Here is an 18,035-nt window from a genome sequence, read left to right as displayed (position 1 = left end):
AGACTTACAGGTAGACATTGCATCACACAAAATTCAACACAAATTTAGACATAAAACTTACACTCAATCAAGCTCTAACTGACATTAGTAAAGTCTGCTGTATCCCCCAGGAAAAAGGATAACTGTCCCTAAAAATAGTCATGACAAAGAAAGGTTCAGCTCTGTAAGTCAAATGTAATCATGCTGTGTGAGTGTTGATGTGTGTTGGGTGTGTGAATGTGTTGCGTATAGAGTGTGCACTGTCTGTGGCACACAGAAATAGTGTGATGGTCTATAAGACCATAATCCCGTGTCCACACGGCTACAGTACGAGCTGCGTGTTTGGATCAAAGCAGAGGTTTGAAAGTGGATCTTCTCTGCCTTTGAAGGGTGTTAAAATGCACACCGAACTGAGTACAGTAAGTGTGTGTTACCAATAAGGTAAGAGTCAAAGATATGAAGCCTTTCTCATACCATGTTCTGTATTACCTGAGAACTAGTTGTATTTTTCTTTGTTTTAACTGCACTAAAAGTCACACTTTTACAAATGTGTGGCTTACTTTGGTAGGCACATTGAGGTTGGGTAATGTTCCACCATTCAAATTCCCACTTTTAGAAATTAAAGTCATAAGAGACTGCCGGTATAGAAATGTGATGTATACTGTAACCTTTGATTTTATATGTTATGTTTAAAAAAGTAGAAATTAAACAGAATTTCCAATACAAAGTCCATAAGGAACCAGACTGTTGACACAAGTGGAGACAGCTCTAACATTGCGACACCATGATAAGCATCACAGAGCGTGTGCAGAGAAACAACAAGCACTTCATTGCATAGCTGTGGTGTCTTCCAAGAGCAATTTTATGACACAAGATAAAATTGCCTCTAAAATGCAGGGTTCGTCCTGGAGGACTCATCCCTGACCGTTTTGTTTTACACGTAATATTTTGGGCGGTGTGGTGTTTATGTTTGCAATTGCATATAATCAGTGGCACTGACATCAAGGAGGATACATGTTTTTAGTGTTTTGTCCCTTGTTCACTGGCATGGTGTTTCAGAATGCGTGTCAAACTCAGATACAGAACTGCTCGAGAGGCTAACACAACCCTCTCAAACACACACACATACACTCACACACACACACACACACACTCACACACACACACACACACAGGCCACACAGACCACTATTGGCTTGCACCCAGACACGCTAGCAGTGAAGACTTCAAACAGGCTCATAGAGGCAATTAAGTCACAAAGACAGAGGGCTCTCCTAAAGCCACTGCTTCCTGCTGCCATTGACCTACATCCCTATTTTTTTTCCTTCATCCATTCATCAGTTCATCTCTCATTCTATCCATTGTTTTCTCATCCACATTTCTTTTCCCCCTCCCCAGCATGTCGATCCCTCCATTTCTCGTCCTCCTCTCCTGCTATGAGTTTGATGCCTTGCCAGTGGGCAAGCACAGAGGTTAGTGGGTACACTACGTCTCCCTCTCCCAGTAGGAACTGCTCCAGTAAAACATGCCGGTCTATTGCGGCATTTTAATTATATTAGCTCAACCCATTTCACCGGCTGGACACACAACAGAAGGGAGGAGGCAATAAAACTGTGTCCCATCTATAAAAGTGATGATAGTAAGACTGAAAGGAATTGGAAGGAAATTTCACAAATATACAATGTACACAAGGCACACCATAAAACCTAAACTTGAGGAGGCTGAAACACATAAACACTCTTCACTCAGAGGCATGTTAAGTCCCAAATTGGCAAATAATTGTAGTTAGGCCAACTTAATCACATTTGCTTACACACCATCTACACAAACTATCTTCTAACACTTTTCCCCCTATCTTCTTGTGCACAGCTACAGATTTATAAATACCATAACTCCAAACTCCCATAATCCAAGCATTTCAGCAGAGAAAATAAATAACTCACAGTTACTGCAATATGATCACTGTTGTTTTCTCTTTCACTCACATACACACACACACACACACACACACACACACACACACACACACACACAGCTAAAAGATGCAGGCCCAAAGAGAGAAAAGTCTAAGCAATGTAGTAATGTAGAGCGGGTCATGCTGAGGTCCCAGGCAGCAGCCCAAGGTTATGGGAAAGGGATGGGCCACTGAATCAGAGCTAAGGAGAAATAGAAGAGAGGGATTGTGGGAGGGACAGAGGAAGGATTAAGAGGTTTGTCGCAGACACAAAATACAAATGGCAGAGGTGAAAGGGTAGGTGCAAGAGAAAAAAATGAAAGGATAAGAAGTCTATATTTCCATAACTCTTCATTATTTCTCTGATGTCAACTGTCATGACTCTATGGTACCACCATTCCATCATGTCTGTCTTCATGTCTACATTTTAAAGAATTCACACACTTAGAATTAACAGATTGCTGGTGCTTTGCTGCTATAACAAAATCCATTAGTGACACATACACAGAACACACAGGCTCAGAGCAAGGAAAGTGCTTCCTCTGCTTATAGTAATTAATTTATTGTTCCCTCTGCTAGAATTTCATTGTCCAATTCCCTTGCATTTTTCGAACAGAGCTCCTCTGACCCAAGAGACCGACACAGAGAAGGCAGGAAAGAAGAAAAATGCAATGACTTGATAGGACTGGAAGAAGGAAAGAAAGTGAGTGAGAGTGTGAGGGGTGAAGGCTTTGCCCGGTGCACCGCTCTCCCTACAATAACAGAATGAATTCCAGATGTCAAAATGATAAACAAATGGATTGTCATAACCTTATAAAAATGCAAGGCATTCAGAAGCACTCACATTGCTGTATTGTCTGTGGTCTATCCCCTTGCGCTAATCCAAAACTTTAGAATCATCCACAAAGTGATGAGTTATTAGTCCTCCATTCTTATAGAGGAACATACACACACATATGCACATGCACTTCACACCCACATGTGTATACACCCATGCTAAGATCTCATCTCTTCTTTTCCCCCCTACAGAATATACACTCTGCCTGTATACAGTGTGTATATCAGCTCAATACAAAGTGATTCCCTAAAGAGTTTGTAGATTAGAAAATGCTGATTAAGTGCCAGAGTCCATGTAGATCATCTCTTAAGACATGCACTGTAGAGTTAGACTAAGTTCAAACAGGAATACTTCTTCATTCACTCTCCCTATTTCTTTTACTTCTTTCTATTATATCATCAGCTTAGAATGTAAGTGGCAACTCCTTCCTAGTTCACATTTAATCAAGTAAGACAAAGGCTACAGCAAGACCAAATGCGGCAAGTCCGCCGTGGACCAGGAATGCGACACAGAATCACCTGTTTACTGTTTGCTTCCATGGTTGTTGCAGTAAACTTTAATTGGTGAAACAGATTGTTGCATGAGCTGCGTCTGAAATAAGTCAAAAACAATTTTGCTGCAATTTTTTTATTTAGATTAAAAACACAACAGATCTTAGCTCTGATGATTTTTCACCCTTTCCAGGTCGCAATTTACTTGTTTAAACTCTGGCCTCCGCTCCACCAGGCTTTCTTTTGCCACCTGTGACCCTGCTAGCCACCTGTTTTGCTGTTTCTCATAAAAAATAATGTGTAGGTGGCTACACCTAGCTTGCTGTGTTCAGTCTGACATTATCCTAGAGTTACCCCTGCTCTTACTGACCCACACAGGGACTAATCACTGATCACCATTCCTCTTTTCAATCCAGTTAGCTACACCTACAGAGCTCCACTTTCAGGATTCTGACAACGATGCCAACTTCTATTAACGGTGTTCCGCACCACCTGCATCAAGAATCTCTAAAATCAGATTGGTGATGGTCAGAGGAGTTTTGTTACTGACTTATTATGGAGCTCATGCCCATAATTTGGCACTTACACCAGGTGTGAATTCTTTATATTTGAAAACTGTCGTTAATTGAAATATTATCACCTTTTGATTTGCCATCCACACCCAATTATTTTGGGTCTGATTTTAGAATAAGTTGTTGACTAATGAAACCCTAATTGAGGTTACCTCTTCATGTGTTTTCAGTCAAGGGGCTAATCAAGGTCATTAAGACGCCATTGTTTATAGCCTGCAGCATTGTTTCATAACCTGCATATACTATCTCTACATACAGTATGTGTCAAAGGTTTCTTAAAAAGGCAAGAGAAAACATGGATGGTAGTAAACTTAATTAAATGAAGAGAGATGGCAGTGAATTATTTCAGTTTACTACAATAGATATACAGTAACTGGCTAATCTAAATAAAGAATGTGGTAATTTTGGTTGATCTTATCTTTCCGGAAAAGAAGGTGCAAAGTATTCACACGTGTGATGCTGTAAATGTTCAGAGATTTGAACACATGCCAACACACACTTTTAGTTGTAAGAACTGCTTGCCCCCCGTTCGCCCCTCTGTCATCAGATGCTGAATAAAGAGAGGAAGGGAATTGCAATCCCCATTGCCTTTGATGTGCTTTGAAGTATTACAACATACAAGCGTGTGTGTGTGTGTGTGTGTGTGTTCTCACACGTGGATGTGTGTCTCCTTGCCCGAGCACAGTGTGTTTGTGTCTGAATGAATAACCCCTCCAGCTGTTGAATAGCATATGGATCCTGTGTGGATTGATATGTGAGTGTGTGTGTGTGTTTATATGTCTATGTCCTCCCGTGTGTGGGGAAAACCCACCAAGCCCTCAGAGGATTTGTGTGCCCACCACACAGGAAGTCAGAGTATGACATGGACTAACACCATAGCAGCTTAGCATGTCCATTTTCCACCATACTATTTGTGTGTTGTTCATTGCACACTTCTCATCTCTTCTCATATTTTCTCATCTTTGTCTCTTACTATATCTTCCCTTCTCTCATCTCCTTTGCTGTTTTCATGCAACTTTCCCAGGCATGGTGCGGGCAGTGGCAGTAGTAGTGGCAGCAATGTCCAAGTCTTTCCCATGCAGCCTCATAGGAGGGTCTTTGTTCCCCCTCCAGGCTTTGGGGGTCCCCACCACAGGGCTGTGCCCCACTCCACTGACTCCACAATGGGTCTTTATGCTGCCAAGCCCCCCCTCCCCTGCATCACTCCATCATGCTTCCCTCATCAGGGGCACAGGGAGGCACAGGGGCACCGTGGCACCAAAACGCCAACTCTTTTCATGCCCTGTCCTGTACCTCTCTCTCTCTCTCTCTCTAATACATGCCACAGAGTCAGATACAGTGAGAGGACTTAGCTGAATAGGCACCGGCTAATCTGAGCAGTTTATGAGTAGTGCCAAATGTTTCACTAGGGTACTGTTTTCTTATTCAACCCAGGAACACTTGACACCACAAGCAAAGACCTGGCTCTCACCAGGGAGTGTGTGATAACACACTGTTACAACCCATTAGCACTGTTGTTGAAAAACCAGTGCCCTTGGTAGTAAAAGTGACACACACTCGCTTATACACAGACAAAGTAAAGAAATAAATAACTGGCTTTAAATACAGACAAAGAAGCTGTATCTTGACAAGATTAGAGATTTCTTGTGTTTTAGGTGGTGAATGGTTGCCTCGCCCTGTGTTTACTCCCTCATATGCTCCTGATCATGGACCTTGCACACACACATTGGCTGCCTACTGTACTTTGTGTGCTGACACACTGTCACAGGCCGTGATGAATGGGTGGTCTGCTCAGTACGTCTCAGCCATTGGCAGATCCTCTGCAGTTGGGAAGGGTAGGGGAGTACTGGGCCAGGACATGAGGATGAGAGAAGAGAAGAGAATAGAAGAGATCCAAACTAAAACAATGATGAGATTTTGAAAGCTAACTATTTATAAGCTAACTAAAGCCTAACTTATTCATGAAAATCTCTGACAAAATGCTTTTGCCAACCACTGAGGCTAATAAAAAAGAGTATTTTTGGAATCTGAGACATTTATTCATGTGCCTAATGTCTTCCCATGTACTCATGTAAAGCATAATGTATGGCTTAATCCAGCAAAATGGACAAGGGCCAAAGGATCTGACACACACTCAGGGTGGATCATGGGAAAAGGCATCCCAGGATCTCTGTCAAGGCCAATACTGGCAGTGCCAAGAGTTGAGGTTGCCATGGTAATGGGAGCCAGTTTAGGGCCACCGCAGAAGAAGGAGAGCATAACCTTGTCATAATTGTGGGCTGAGTTTCTAGAGCGTTTAAGAAACAGATCCAGCAAGGGGAATCAGTTACAGACTCGCACTGGCTCAGTAATCTGCATCAATTCTCTGTTCTTCTCATGCTGACTGAGAAAGCACATAACCACACACACACACACACACACACACACAAAGAGTAAATACTTCAGTCTCTGAGAGATGCACCCAAAACCATAAGCAGGAAAAGGGTTCCAGGGCCACACCTATAAATCAGCATAAAATAAAAACCTCATAAATATGAGAAAGAAACAGAATGGAGTATAAAAAGAGAGAAAGACACAGATAACTACTCATTAACTGACTCTAATACAAAGGAGAGCATAGCAACTATTTGTTCTGTCTGCATTCACTCAATGTGGAGATGGATTTAATGATTTCCTTGTTTCCACATTGATTAACAACAGCCAGCAACACTGACTCACAGACTGACATTATTCTACACGAGCACACAAAAAATGCACAGGGTTTGATACTTTTTCTCAAATCTGAATGTATTCAAAACTCATTCTCCTCAAAGCAAAGTGTTAAGAGTTACTAAATCTCAGGTGAAACTGGATGACCTGTTTGAAAGGAGGCATACAAGCCAACATCTACTGCCGTGTTATCTGGAGAAAATGAAAGTTCTCATCTCGAAATTCCAATGCACGTGTTTATGAAACAACTGGTCATGGCAAAGTAGTGTAACACAATACAAAACGTTGCCTAATCATGAGGAACTGCTCTCACAGCCGTACAAGTCTAAGTACCAAAATGAATCAATGTTCACTGCTCTTATTAAATGTGAAAAGAACAATGGATTTTGGGCATACAAGTCATTAAGGGGTCAGCTGAAGGAGCTCATACTGAAAATCTTACATTTTTAGTTAAAAAAACGTTCTAGTTGTGTTCATAGCAGTGTTCAGCAAAATAAAAATATCAGATTTGCTGGGAAATCTGGTTTGTTTTTTTATGTGATTTTTTTAAACAGAAAGTAACATCATGTAATGTGACTGTGCAGGAGGGAATGAATGTCTCATCTCTAATTGTCAAGTCTTTACTTTCCACAATCTCAAGCCAGTTAATAGTTGTTAATAGTGAATAGTTTCTCTTACCTCTCCACCACATCATCTCCGCTCCAGCACGTGGAGTCGTCCACTACATTCTCCCCTTCGCACAGCATCTCTGGCAACGCTGCAAAGAAAGACTTGTAGCGCTGCAGATACATCAAGAACTCCCTAAGGAAAAACAGACACATGGGGAAAGGGCATACAGTGATTTTAATACATACTCACTAGCCATGTTAGAAAACATACAATTCAATTGGAATGCATTGTGTGATTGTAGCCACATTCTTGGTGTGGTTGGTGGACAATCTTTCTCAATATTTTGGTACCATACTACCAACAACAAACAGTATCTGCATTCCATTCAACAATGCATGCATGTGATAAGTACATGTGATGATATTGATGGTGGCGGAAAATGAGTGGCATTGAATGTGACCATTTCACTAAGTCAGCACATTTTTCTCAATTATGCTGTGCATAAAGTGCTTGCTTCACCAGATCTGCTAACACATGTCATCGATACAGACACTGTCATCTCGAGCAAAACAATGGCATAATATTTTGATCAGACACACATTGTTGCCTCCCATGAGGCAGAGCAAAAACAGCGGGGTCTGGAGAGGTTGAGTGCTAAGTCAGTCAGTGTCGGGAATCGCTGTTCAAGAACAACAGACGATAAGAATACAAAAGACAAAGATAATCAACTGTAAATTAAATGTCACAGGTATCTAGACTAGTCACAATATGAGCTGTCATTGCTAGATAAAGTGTGTGAGAGAAATAAGAAGCTTGGGTTCATGCTTACCTAGAGAGCGTTTTCAGACTATGTTTATTGTTCTTGGAGGGTTTCAGGGGGAACGAGCTGGGAATGATGGGAGTTGGAGTCCAGGGGAGATTGTTTCAAGCAGGGAGGATGCAGGGATGTGAAAGGGGGGTGAGAGAAAGAAAAACGAAACAAAAGGATGACATGACACGACACGTGGGGAGGAGGGAGAAAAGACAGTCAGTTGACCCTGGAAGAGAGTGATTAATCATGCACATGCAGAGACTGGCCACACCACGCATAAATCAATAACCATTTCTCCCCACACCACACCAACAATTAAAACAGATACTGGTATGTAATGCATATATTAAGTCAAAAAACACACAACCAAACATCTGCACGTGTGCAAATAGTTCAATATTCACAGGAAAGCCAACGAAAGTGTTGCAGAGCTTCTCAATTCATATTTTTTTCCCATTAAAACACAACATAAATGTTGCTTTACTCTATCATGTTTCATATTTTTCACTAATAGACTACTCTCCCTTTACTGCAGTGGGTGCTGCCATGTCTCTGAAGTGGTCGGCGCTCACATGTGCTCTGGTCAGGGTTGGCAGCAGGCAGGGAGCTGGACTGTGTTGCCCTGAATGGTGGTGGCAGTGCCAGGCCAGACCTGTCAGCTAGGCTGGCATCAGTGCAGTGATTCATGGTTTGGGACAAGGTCAGGCAGGCAAGTGTGTGTTTCTGTGTGTGGTGCTATTTAAACCGAGGCCGGCTGGTGGGCAGAGCTGGTGGTATGGCCGTCTGGGTAAACAGGAAATTGTTGGTCAGTCAAGATTAATCTTACCCACACTCCCCCTCTCCTGGCACATCACTGCCAGCTGCTGTGGGCATGGGATGGCTGCCTCAGAGGCCAGGTGGAGGGCATGGATTTTAGTGCCAGGCTCTACATCTACTAGATGTGTGTGGGTGTGTGTTGTGTCTAACTATATGAAAAGTGATGGCAGCCTTGAATAGACATTGGCCAACCCCTCAGGCTATGTCATACAGACCTGACCAGTTTTCATTTAATTAAAATGTACTTTCCATCTTGCTGACCATATAGCAGTAAAAAAAATCTGAAGCTGCAGCTGAATATTTGCCAGAAATAAAGGAGGCATTTCATAGTTTAAAGTTCAGTTCATTGCTTTGTCTTACCTCTTCAAGTGGGCTAACTGCCCCAGCCACTGCTCTGGAAGAGGTTGGGAGGGGGTGGCAGATGGAAGAGGAGAAGATGAGGTCACAGTAGAGGTTGTGGCCTCTGGGCTAGTAGGCTGCATGCCTGTAGGTTCCCCAGTAGACAGGCCACACACCTTATCCACCTGTGGGGAGGAAGGAGCAAACACACACACACACACACACACAAATGTTAAGCTAGGAAAACATATAACAAAATGGGCAGAGCTGCAGGGTAACTTTCATAAACCTCCAATTGACACCTGCACAGTTGAAAGCATATACACACAAATAAATCATTCAAAGTGAACATTTTTTTCAGAGTGATACCATCAATTTCAAATGAGGAATGCCTACATTTCAGGTGAATGATTGCAGGGTGAAGAGAAGTGAAAAGAATTATGGAACAGAGAACTTCAGAGTAACAGACAACATGGGAAAACGGGGGCCGTGAAGTGAGGGATGTGAAGACAGAAAATGGTGCGATGAGTGAGTTATTGCCAGGAGGGCTGACAGTAAATGTAGAACATTCCACTACCTCATGAAGGTGAATGTACGTGTGCACAGTTGGCAATGATGGCGAGTATCTCCAGTGGGCTATTAAAGCCAGCAGTGGAGAGGAGGAGACAGCGGGGTCATGAGAATAAAGGGGCGTGTGCTTTAAATCAAGACATAAAATCAATGACACCTCATTGGCTTAAAAGCCTCTGGCCAGTGTTATTAAGTAGTCCTCAATTAACCAGAGAGACAGAGTGAAATAGCTCTTGAACGCTGGACTGAGTAACTCCTTATAGTGATCAATGTATATACACTGCTTTGTCTAGAGGGATGAGTCATTCTACTGTGTAAGGGCATCCAACAGTACTATGTAATATTTAGCAGCACTACTTATTCATCACTGATTCAGAAAAGAGAGTCTTACAGTAAGAAGCAGCGAGAATGATTCTTAGGTTGCCTCCTCATTCTTGGTGATGTTTTCCTGCATAGAGTAAAGCCAACCTAGACTTTTCCCGGAACAGATGGATGATCATATTGCTTCCTTGACTGACTTTTATCATTTACTTCACTGTTTTGAATTAGGGCTGAATGATGTTTATTTGAAAGAGTGCAATTTTCAAGTGTTTTGTAGGCACACAGTGGGGAGTTTTGACAACTGGCACACCCAGAGTACAATGAGTTACAATAAACAAAAGGATCAGAAATTAGTCGGGCTTTATATAGCCAATACCAATCTATCAAACAATACAGTGATTAACGCTGACACTCATCCTGTGGATCTGCTCTGGACATCCCTACTAGTAAATACATCAAAGCAATTGCACAAACTTTTCTCATACTGTTAGACACACTGCCACAGAAATGCAAGTGTTTAGGAAGTGTTTAGGATGCCCGGTGAGGGGCCCAAAACAATGGAGTCCACAAACAAATACATAAACTTCAACTGCCAAATATCTGTGTTGGTTGAAGGGGTTTCATGGTTTGCCACCATGCCATGTGTTCTCTGCAGTTTCCAGTGCAGTTTTCCCTCTCCCTGTGTGTCTTCAGACATCCCTTTCGCCGGTGATTACAGCTACGTCACCTCACGGATCTCTGCTAACCTGTTCGTCCGTCTTGTTCCTGCTCTGCCAGCAAACCAGCGGTCTCCCTGCTCTGCTAGCTAACAGCGGCCGCGCTGCTCTGCCGGCTAGCCAGTGGTCTCCCTGCTCTGCCAGCTAACCAGCAGTCTCCCAGCCTTGCCAGCGAACCAACGGTATCCTCGGCTCCACCTGTGAAACCCCCCGTGCCACTCGGAGCCAGATCACGCCACTCTATGGATCCGTTGCTGGCCTCACATCGCCACCCTCCGTTCTTGGTTCTGAAGCAGTCCGTCCAGGACTGGGTGCACCGCTTCCTCAAGAGCTGTAGTGGACAGCTCTGTTTTCCCCCTCGAGAAAAGACTCTTTTCTTGCACTTACCTTTGTTTGATACTGACTTATCTCCTCACTCCTTGTGTTCTGCATTTGTGGGTTCTGACTCGTACATTACGACAGAACGATCTGGCCACAACACAACTTGCACACCAAGTTTCGAGGCTAACCACCCAGCTCTCAGCTCTGCTCCCCATGGCTTCCTCCTCGCTGACCACTCCGGCCAATCCACCATCCTCACCAGCCCTGCGAGATTTCTACGCTTCGGACCCGGACCCCTTCATATGGGACGTTACCAAGTGCCGGGGTTTTCTGGTGCAGTGTTCCCTGTTTTTTTGCCAGCGTCCCATGACTTTCGCCTCTGATCAATCCAAGGTAAACTACATTGTGGGGTTACTCCGGGGAAGAGCATTGGCCTGGGCAGAGGCTATGCACGCTAGCCAACCCCTTTCGTCCTTTTCCTTGGCAGTTTCTAGAAAAGATGAGAAGCGTCTTCGATCATCCTGACGCCACCGGAAACGCCGAAGGGCAGCTGTTACGGAGCCACCAGGGAACCCGGAGCATGGCAGATTACTCAGTGGAGTTCCGTACACTGGCAGCTGACTCGGAATGGAATGAAACAGCCTTGACCAGTGCTTTCGAACAAAGACTCAGTGAGCTAATGAAGGACGAGCTGGCAGCTCGGGATGCACCTGCCGGATTGAACGCCTTGATATCACTCTGCATTAGAGTAGACAACGGCATCCGCGAGAGACACCAGGAGTGCACCAGCCGTTCCTTCACCCAAGCCCAGACTACGGGGTCATGCCCACAACCTCCAGCACTTCCTGAATCCAAGCCCATGCAGCTAGGTCGGTCCCCTTGGACGCCAGTGGAACACACCCGCCGACGGGCAGCAGGGGAATGCCTGTACTGTGGCAAAAGGGGCCACTTTCTGAGGACTTGCACAGTAAGACCAAAAGAATAGGCTCGCCAGTCACAGTGGGGGTTCTGGCGAGCCCTAACAACCCCCGTAATCCGGTGCCGCCTCGTCTGCAAGTCCCGGCTACCCTCTACTTTCAACAAGAGTCACTCCCCCTGTTAGCCCTCATAGACTCTGGAGCCGAGGGCAACTTTTTAGATGCAGCATTGGTCCAACAAGCTGGCCTTCCCACTGAAGCCCTAAGATCGCCTCGCACAGTGGAGGATTTGTATGGCAGCGCCTTGGGCCAAGTTACCCATTACACTGTCCCCGTGTCTGTAGTACTCTCCAGGAATCATCAGGAGACTATTCAGTTTAAACTCATCTCGTCTCCAAACACACCACTGGTCCTGGGGTTCCCTTGGTTACAGCAACACAATCCACACATTGATTGGTCCACAGGGAGAATTCAGAGTTGGAGCTCCTACTGCCTCTCCACCTGCTTGCAATCTGCTCGGTCTCCATCAGAGGGCAGCACTCCACCACCCAACTCAGAGCCCCTGGATCTGTCGCGGATACCAGAGGAATACCATGACCATGACCTGAAGCAAGTTTTCCGCAAAGACCTCGCCTTGTCGTTGCCACCACACCGTCCCTATGACTGCGCCATAGACCTCATCCCTGGCTCCACCCTTCTGTCTAATTGTCTGTACAACTTGTCCCGTCCCGAACGAGAAGTGATGGAGAGCTACATTAAGGAGTCATTACAAGCTGGTCTCATTCGAAAATCCTCCTCACCAGTAGGGGCAGGCTTCTTTTTTTGTGGCCAAAAAGGACAAGACTCTGTGCCCGTGCATCGATTACAGAGGCCTCAATCAGATCACTGTCAAAAATAAATATCCCCTACCTCATCAATTCCGCCTTCGAACCCCTACACGGAGCCACCGTCTTTTCCAAGCTCGATCTCCGGAACGCCTATCACTTGGTCCAAATAAGGGAAGGAGACAAGTGGAAGACCGCCTTCAACACCCCACTGGGACATTTCGAATATCTGGTCATGCCTTTTGGATTCACTAACGCCCCAGCCGTCTTCCAGGCCCTCGTCAACGATGTACTTCGTGACTTCCTGAACCAGTTTGTCTTCATCTACTTAGATGACATCCTCTTCTTCTTGCAGGACAAAGCCAGCCACATAACCCATGTCCACCAGGTACTCCAACGTCTTCTGGAAAATAAATTGTTTGTCAAGGCTGAGAAATGTGAGTTCCATGTCAGTTCCGTGAGTTTCTTTGGTTACATCCTGGAAAAGTGGCCAAGTGAGACCAGACCCCACCAAGGTTAAAGCGGTCTTGGAATTGCCGATCCCCATGACTCGCAAGCAGCTGCAACGGTTCCTGGGGTTTGCCAATTTTTATCGCCACTTCATCCGAGATTGGCCACCCCCCTCACCAGACTCACCTCATCCAAAATCCCCTATTCCTGGAACCCCGAAGGGGACTCAGCCTTGACCAAGCTCAAGACCCTCTTCACGTCGGCTCCCATCCTCATCCGACCGGACCCCGGAAAACAGTTCACCGTGGAGGTGGATGCGTCAGACGTAGGGGTGGGGGCGGTGCTCTCCCAATACTCCGACTCCGACCAAAGGCTCCATACCTGCACCTTCTTCTCCCGACGCCTCAACCCCGCCGAGCGGAACTACGACGTCAGGAACTGGGAACTTTTGGCCATAAAACTGGCGTTAGAAGAATGGCGACACTGGCTGGAGGGAGCAGAGTAGCCGTTTATTGTGTGGACGGACCACAAAAATCTGGAGTATATTCAGAAGGCTAAAAGACTCAACTCCCGCCAAGCACGCTGGGCCCTGTTCTTTGGGTGCTTCAACTTTACCCTCACCTATCGTCCCGGTTCCAAAAATATCAAGACCGACGCCTTATCCCGCCAGGGCTACCTTCTGGACCATGACCCTGAACCCGACACTATTCTCCCATCAACATGCGAGATGGCCACCCTGACATGGGAGATCGAGTCAGTAGTCCGGGAGGCACAGCATGATCAACCAGACCTTGGTGACGATCCCCCAAATTGCCTGTTTGTTCCTGATTCTGCTCGCTCCCAGGTGCTCCAATGGTCCCATAACTCCCGCTTCACATGCCACCCAGGCGTGACTCGCACACTCTCCCTGATGAAAAGCCACTTTTGGTGGGCTACCATGGAGGCGGACACCTGGGCCTTTGTGGCCGCATGTGCAGTCTGCGCTCACAGCAAGACCTCCCATCGACCACCGGCGGGATTACTTCAACCCCTCCTGGTTCCCTGTTGTCCATGGTCCCACATTGCCGTAGATTTTGTTACCGGGTTACCACCCACTCAGGGCAACACTACCATCCTCACCAATATTGACCGGTTCTCGAAAGCTGTGCATTTCATTGCACTTCTCCAACTCCCATCGGCTCGAGAAATCGCGGATATCTTGGTCCAACAGGTTTTTCGTCTCCATGGAATACCACTAGACATTGTATCGGACCAAGGCCCTCAATTCATCTCTCAGGTATTGAAAGCTTTCTGTCTATCCCTGGCAGCCACCGTCAGTCTCTCTTCCGGATTCCATCCCCAATCCAACGGCCAGACGAAAAGGGCCAACCAGGATCTTGAGGCTGCCTTACGCTGTGTGGCTGCCACCAACCCATCCTCCTGGAGCTCCCAACTTCCCTGGGTCGAGTGTGCACACAATTCTCTTACCTGTACTGCTTTTGGTCTCTCTCCCTTCGTATCTTCCTTAGGGTATCAGCCCCCACTCTACCCAGCCCAAGAACAGGAGTTAGCAGTTCCCTTGGTGCAACATCACCTCCGCCGCAAGATATGGAGAGAGACCAGGGCAGCGTTACTCCAATCCTCGGACAAGAACCGCCAGATTGCAGACAGACACAGGATTCCGGCAGCACAATACTCACCGGGTCCGAAAGTTTGGCTATCTTCCAAAAACATTCCAAAGACACATAGAGTCTAAGAAACAGTCTCCACGCTACATTGGTCCCTTTTCCATTGAATCCCTCAGCAGTGAGGCTCAAAATGCCCATCTCCATGAGAGTCCACTCCACTTTTCACGTCTCACAGTTAAAACCAGTCTCTTCCAGCACTCTGTGCCCTCTGTCCGACACCCCTCCACCCGCCCGGGTCATTGATGACCAACCCACCTACACTGTCAGGCGGCTAATGATGAACACCGCCGGGGATGGGGTTTTCAATACCTGGTGGACTGGGAGGGATACAGCCCAGAGGAGCATTCCTGGGTTCCACGCTCTCGCATCCTCGACCCACAGTTGGTAAGGGACTGTCATCAATCCCCTCCTGATAATCCCGGAGGGTCGCCAGGAGGCTCCCGTTAAGGGGGGGGTACTGTCATGGTTAGCCACCATACCATGTTCTCTGCAGTGTCCAGTGCAGTTTTCCCTTTCCCTGTGTGTCTTGTGTGTCCTCCGTTTGTCTGTAGTGTGTGTCTGTGTGTATGTGCTCCAGCTTCCGGCTTCCACCTGCTGCTGACTAACCAGCGGTCTCGCTGCTCTGCCGGCTAACCAGCGGTCTCCCTGCTCTGCCAGCTAACCAGCGGTCTCCCAGCCTTGCCAGCGAACCAACGGTATCCTCGGCTCCACCTGTGAAACCCCCGTGAAACTCGGAACCAGATCACGCCACTCTACAGATCCATTGCTGGCCTCACATCGCCACCCTCCGTTCTTGGTTCTGAAGCAGTCCGTCCAGGACTGGGTGCACCGCTTCCTCAAGAGCTGTAGCGGACAGCTCTGTTTTCCCCCTCGAGAAAAGACTATATTCTTGCACTTACCTTTGTTTGAATAAATACTGACTTATCTCCTCACTCCTTGTATTCTGCATTTGTGGGTTCTGACTCGTACATTACGACAAGGGGTGTGTCCACATGCTGGGAAGAGTTTGGATAAGTAAGTCTGGAAGCAGCTGAAATATGTGTTAACGGTCACAAAATGTGTCTTGCCAGCCTGCTAAAAATACACATTCCTCCGGGGTGAGGCAGCGCCTTCATCTAATGTGCCTTATACATGGAGTTTAATTGGAAGTTTTCACATAACTGCTAACAGTTCCTGAGCAGTTGGATTGTCAATGGCTCAGGAATCCAAGAGATGTTTTCTAACAGCATAACTATCTACCTGAACATTTTTCATCTTCATTGCACTGTTTGCATTTCACTCTTCACTCTGGCCTTCCTCTCCTACTTTAGCTTAACTACATTCTGGTCCTAAATCCTCTCTTAAGGAAGACGCCGGGCATGGGGAAGGTTGTTTTATTGCATTAACCTTAACTCCCTCTAGACCAATAAAACAAGCTCACATGTGGTAGAGCGGCTCACAGCCACACATGCACATAGCCACACATACACATGCAAAGATGCCACACACACACACACACACACACACACACATTACAATGTGAGAAAAGAGCGAACATAGCAACTGTTTTGGCCATGTAGCCTATCAACACACTAAGCCAAATGCTCTTTGCATGTGTGGCAAATGCCTCTGCGGACAATTACTGTTTAATTCATTTGCATACCATCTGCACGACATGAGGTGTTTAGACATTTACTTCTTGTAAAACCTGTAAAATGGATTGTTTTATAAAACAAAGTTTGCCAAATTAGAGTATCTGAGCAAGGGTAATGGCAAACAAGGATATTCTAAAATTTACAGTTTAGTTTATATTTTGTTGATTAACCTGGAGCTCAGTCTAGCATTATCAACACTGGCAAGTACACTACTGTTTGTAGCAACAAATAAAATTTCCCAGTAAGACACTGTTGATTCCAAGAAGCATCAAAACTATAAATGCCAAGGCTGATTCATTTTACCATGCAAACTTGCTTAAACCTGTTTATAAACTGAATGTATAAATGCTTAGCTAATATGACAGATGTGATTGAAGTGAACCATATGCCTCTTCCATATTTAGCAAAAAATACACATTTCTATTAAATACATTCCAGAGAATTAAAACACATATTTCAGACATAATACAGTCCCATGACATCATGTGTAGACAATAGTGTTTGGGAGGTCTACAGTACTGTGCATGTAAAAGAGGGAGCGTGCGTGTTTGTATGAAAGTGGTGAAGCTGGCAGGCTGTGCAAGGGGCAGATGTGCAAAAGGCTGAGCAGAACGGAGACAGGTCAGTAACAAGAGTTGTTGTTTTTTGTTAAGGAAATCATGTGTTTATATTGTCTTTCTTTAATTATTTATCCTATTTTTTTCTTATTCCACTTCATTCTGGCATTTGGGCCGGGGCTATGGAAGTTTTTATTGGACTTTATTAGTTGTAACCCACAGAAGACAATCCACAAATGTATACCATTACCCACAAATATTTCACTATCCACAAACATGTATTTGTGTTGTGTAAAGTCATATCCACAAAAATGCAGAGCGATTTGCTAATATGCATAACTTACTCTGTAAAAATGCATTTTAATTTCACATAAAAATGATATAGGTTTTACAAATGTAAATAGTTTCACCTCAACAAATACATGTAAAGTGATATTTATGTATTTGTGGATCCATTTTTACATGTGAATGACATCTGCTAAATGCTAATGCTAGCCTAGCTATGATTCTAATTGGCATTACGACCTAGACAGGCCCAGGAGAAGAGCAACTTGGCCACGGCAGCTCAAGTTTTTGTTCCTGTAGCACCAAAGCAGCAGAGAGAAGCTCCACAAACTGCCACGAAAGCAAGCTAGCGCCTGTGGGGTAGCTAGCCAGCCGGCTAGGGATGCTCACAGGCCCTGCTGTGAGCTACCATTTTAATCAGTATTGAATAAATAAATATGCCTATGAAATAAATAAATATAGCTATGAAATAAAACCTGAAATAAATAAATTAGGTATTAAATATATGAATACATGTGACTATAAATGATTCAGTATAGTTCAATAAATAAATAAATAGGTTTTTATTTAAAATTTTTCAAAGAACTACTTTGAAAAGACGATGCAGGCCAGTTTGCAGTTTGACAACACCAACACCGCTGGTTAGGTTTTCTTG

General features: G+C 45.1%; 1 protein-coding gene across 3 annotated transcripts in view; it reads right to left on the bottom strand.

Moving 5' to 3' along the window:
* gpc5c (glypican 5c) overlaps positions 1 to 18,035 on the bottom strand; it is a 103,463-nt gene that overhangs the window by 47,620 nt on the left and 37,808 nt on the right. For 2 of the 3 annotated variants that reach the window (XM_044219921.1, XM_044219923.1), the window contains exons 4-6: positions 9,140 to 9,303; positions 7,982 to 8,038; positions 7,222 to 7,344 (exon numbers count right to left, since the gene is read on the bottom strand). In XM_044219921.1, the coding sequence (XP_044075856.1) occupies positions 7,222 to 7,344; positions 7,982 to 8,038; positions 9,140 to 9,303 (344 nt within the window). The remainder of the gene's footprint in view (positions 1 to 7,221; positions 7,345 to 7,981; positions 8,039 to 9,139; positions 9,304 to 18,035) is intronic. The other variant, XM_044219922.1, reaches the window with a different exon arrangement.

Source organism: Siniperca chuatsi, linkage group LG13 (assembly GCF_020085105.1).
Source record: "Siniperca chuatsi isolate FFG_IHB_CAS linkage group LG13, ASM2008510v1, whole genome shotgun sequence".
Lineage (NCBI taxonomy): Eukaryota > Metazoa > Chordata > Actinopteri > Centrarchiformes > Sinipercidae > Siniperca > Siniperca chuatsi.
The sequence above is the reverse complement of the archived record's forward strand: the minus strand, read 5'-3'. Positions and strand labels throughout refer to the sequence as shown.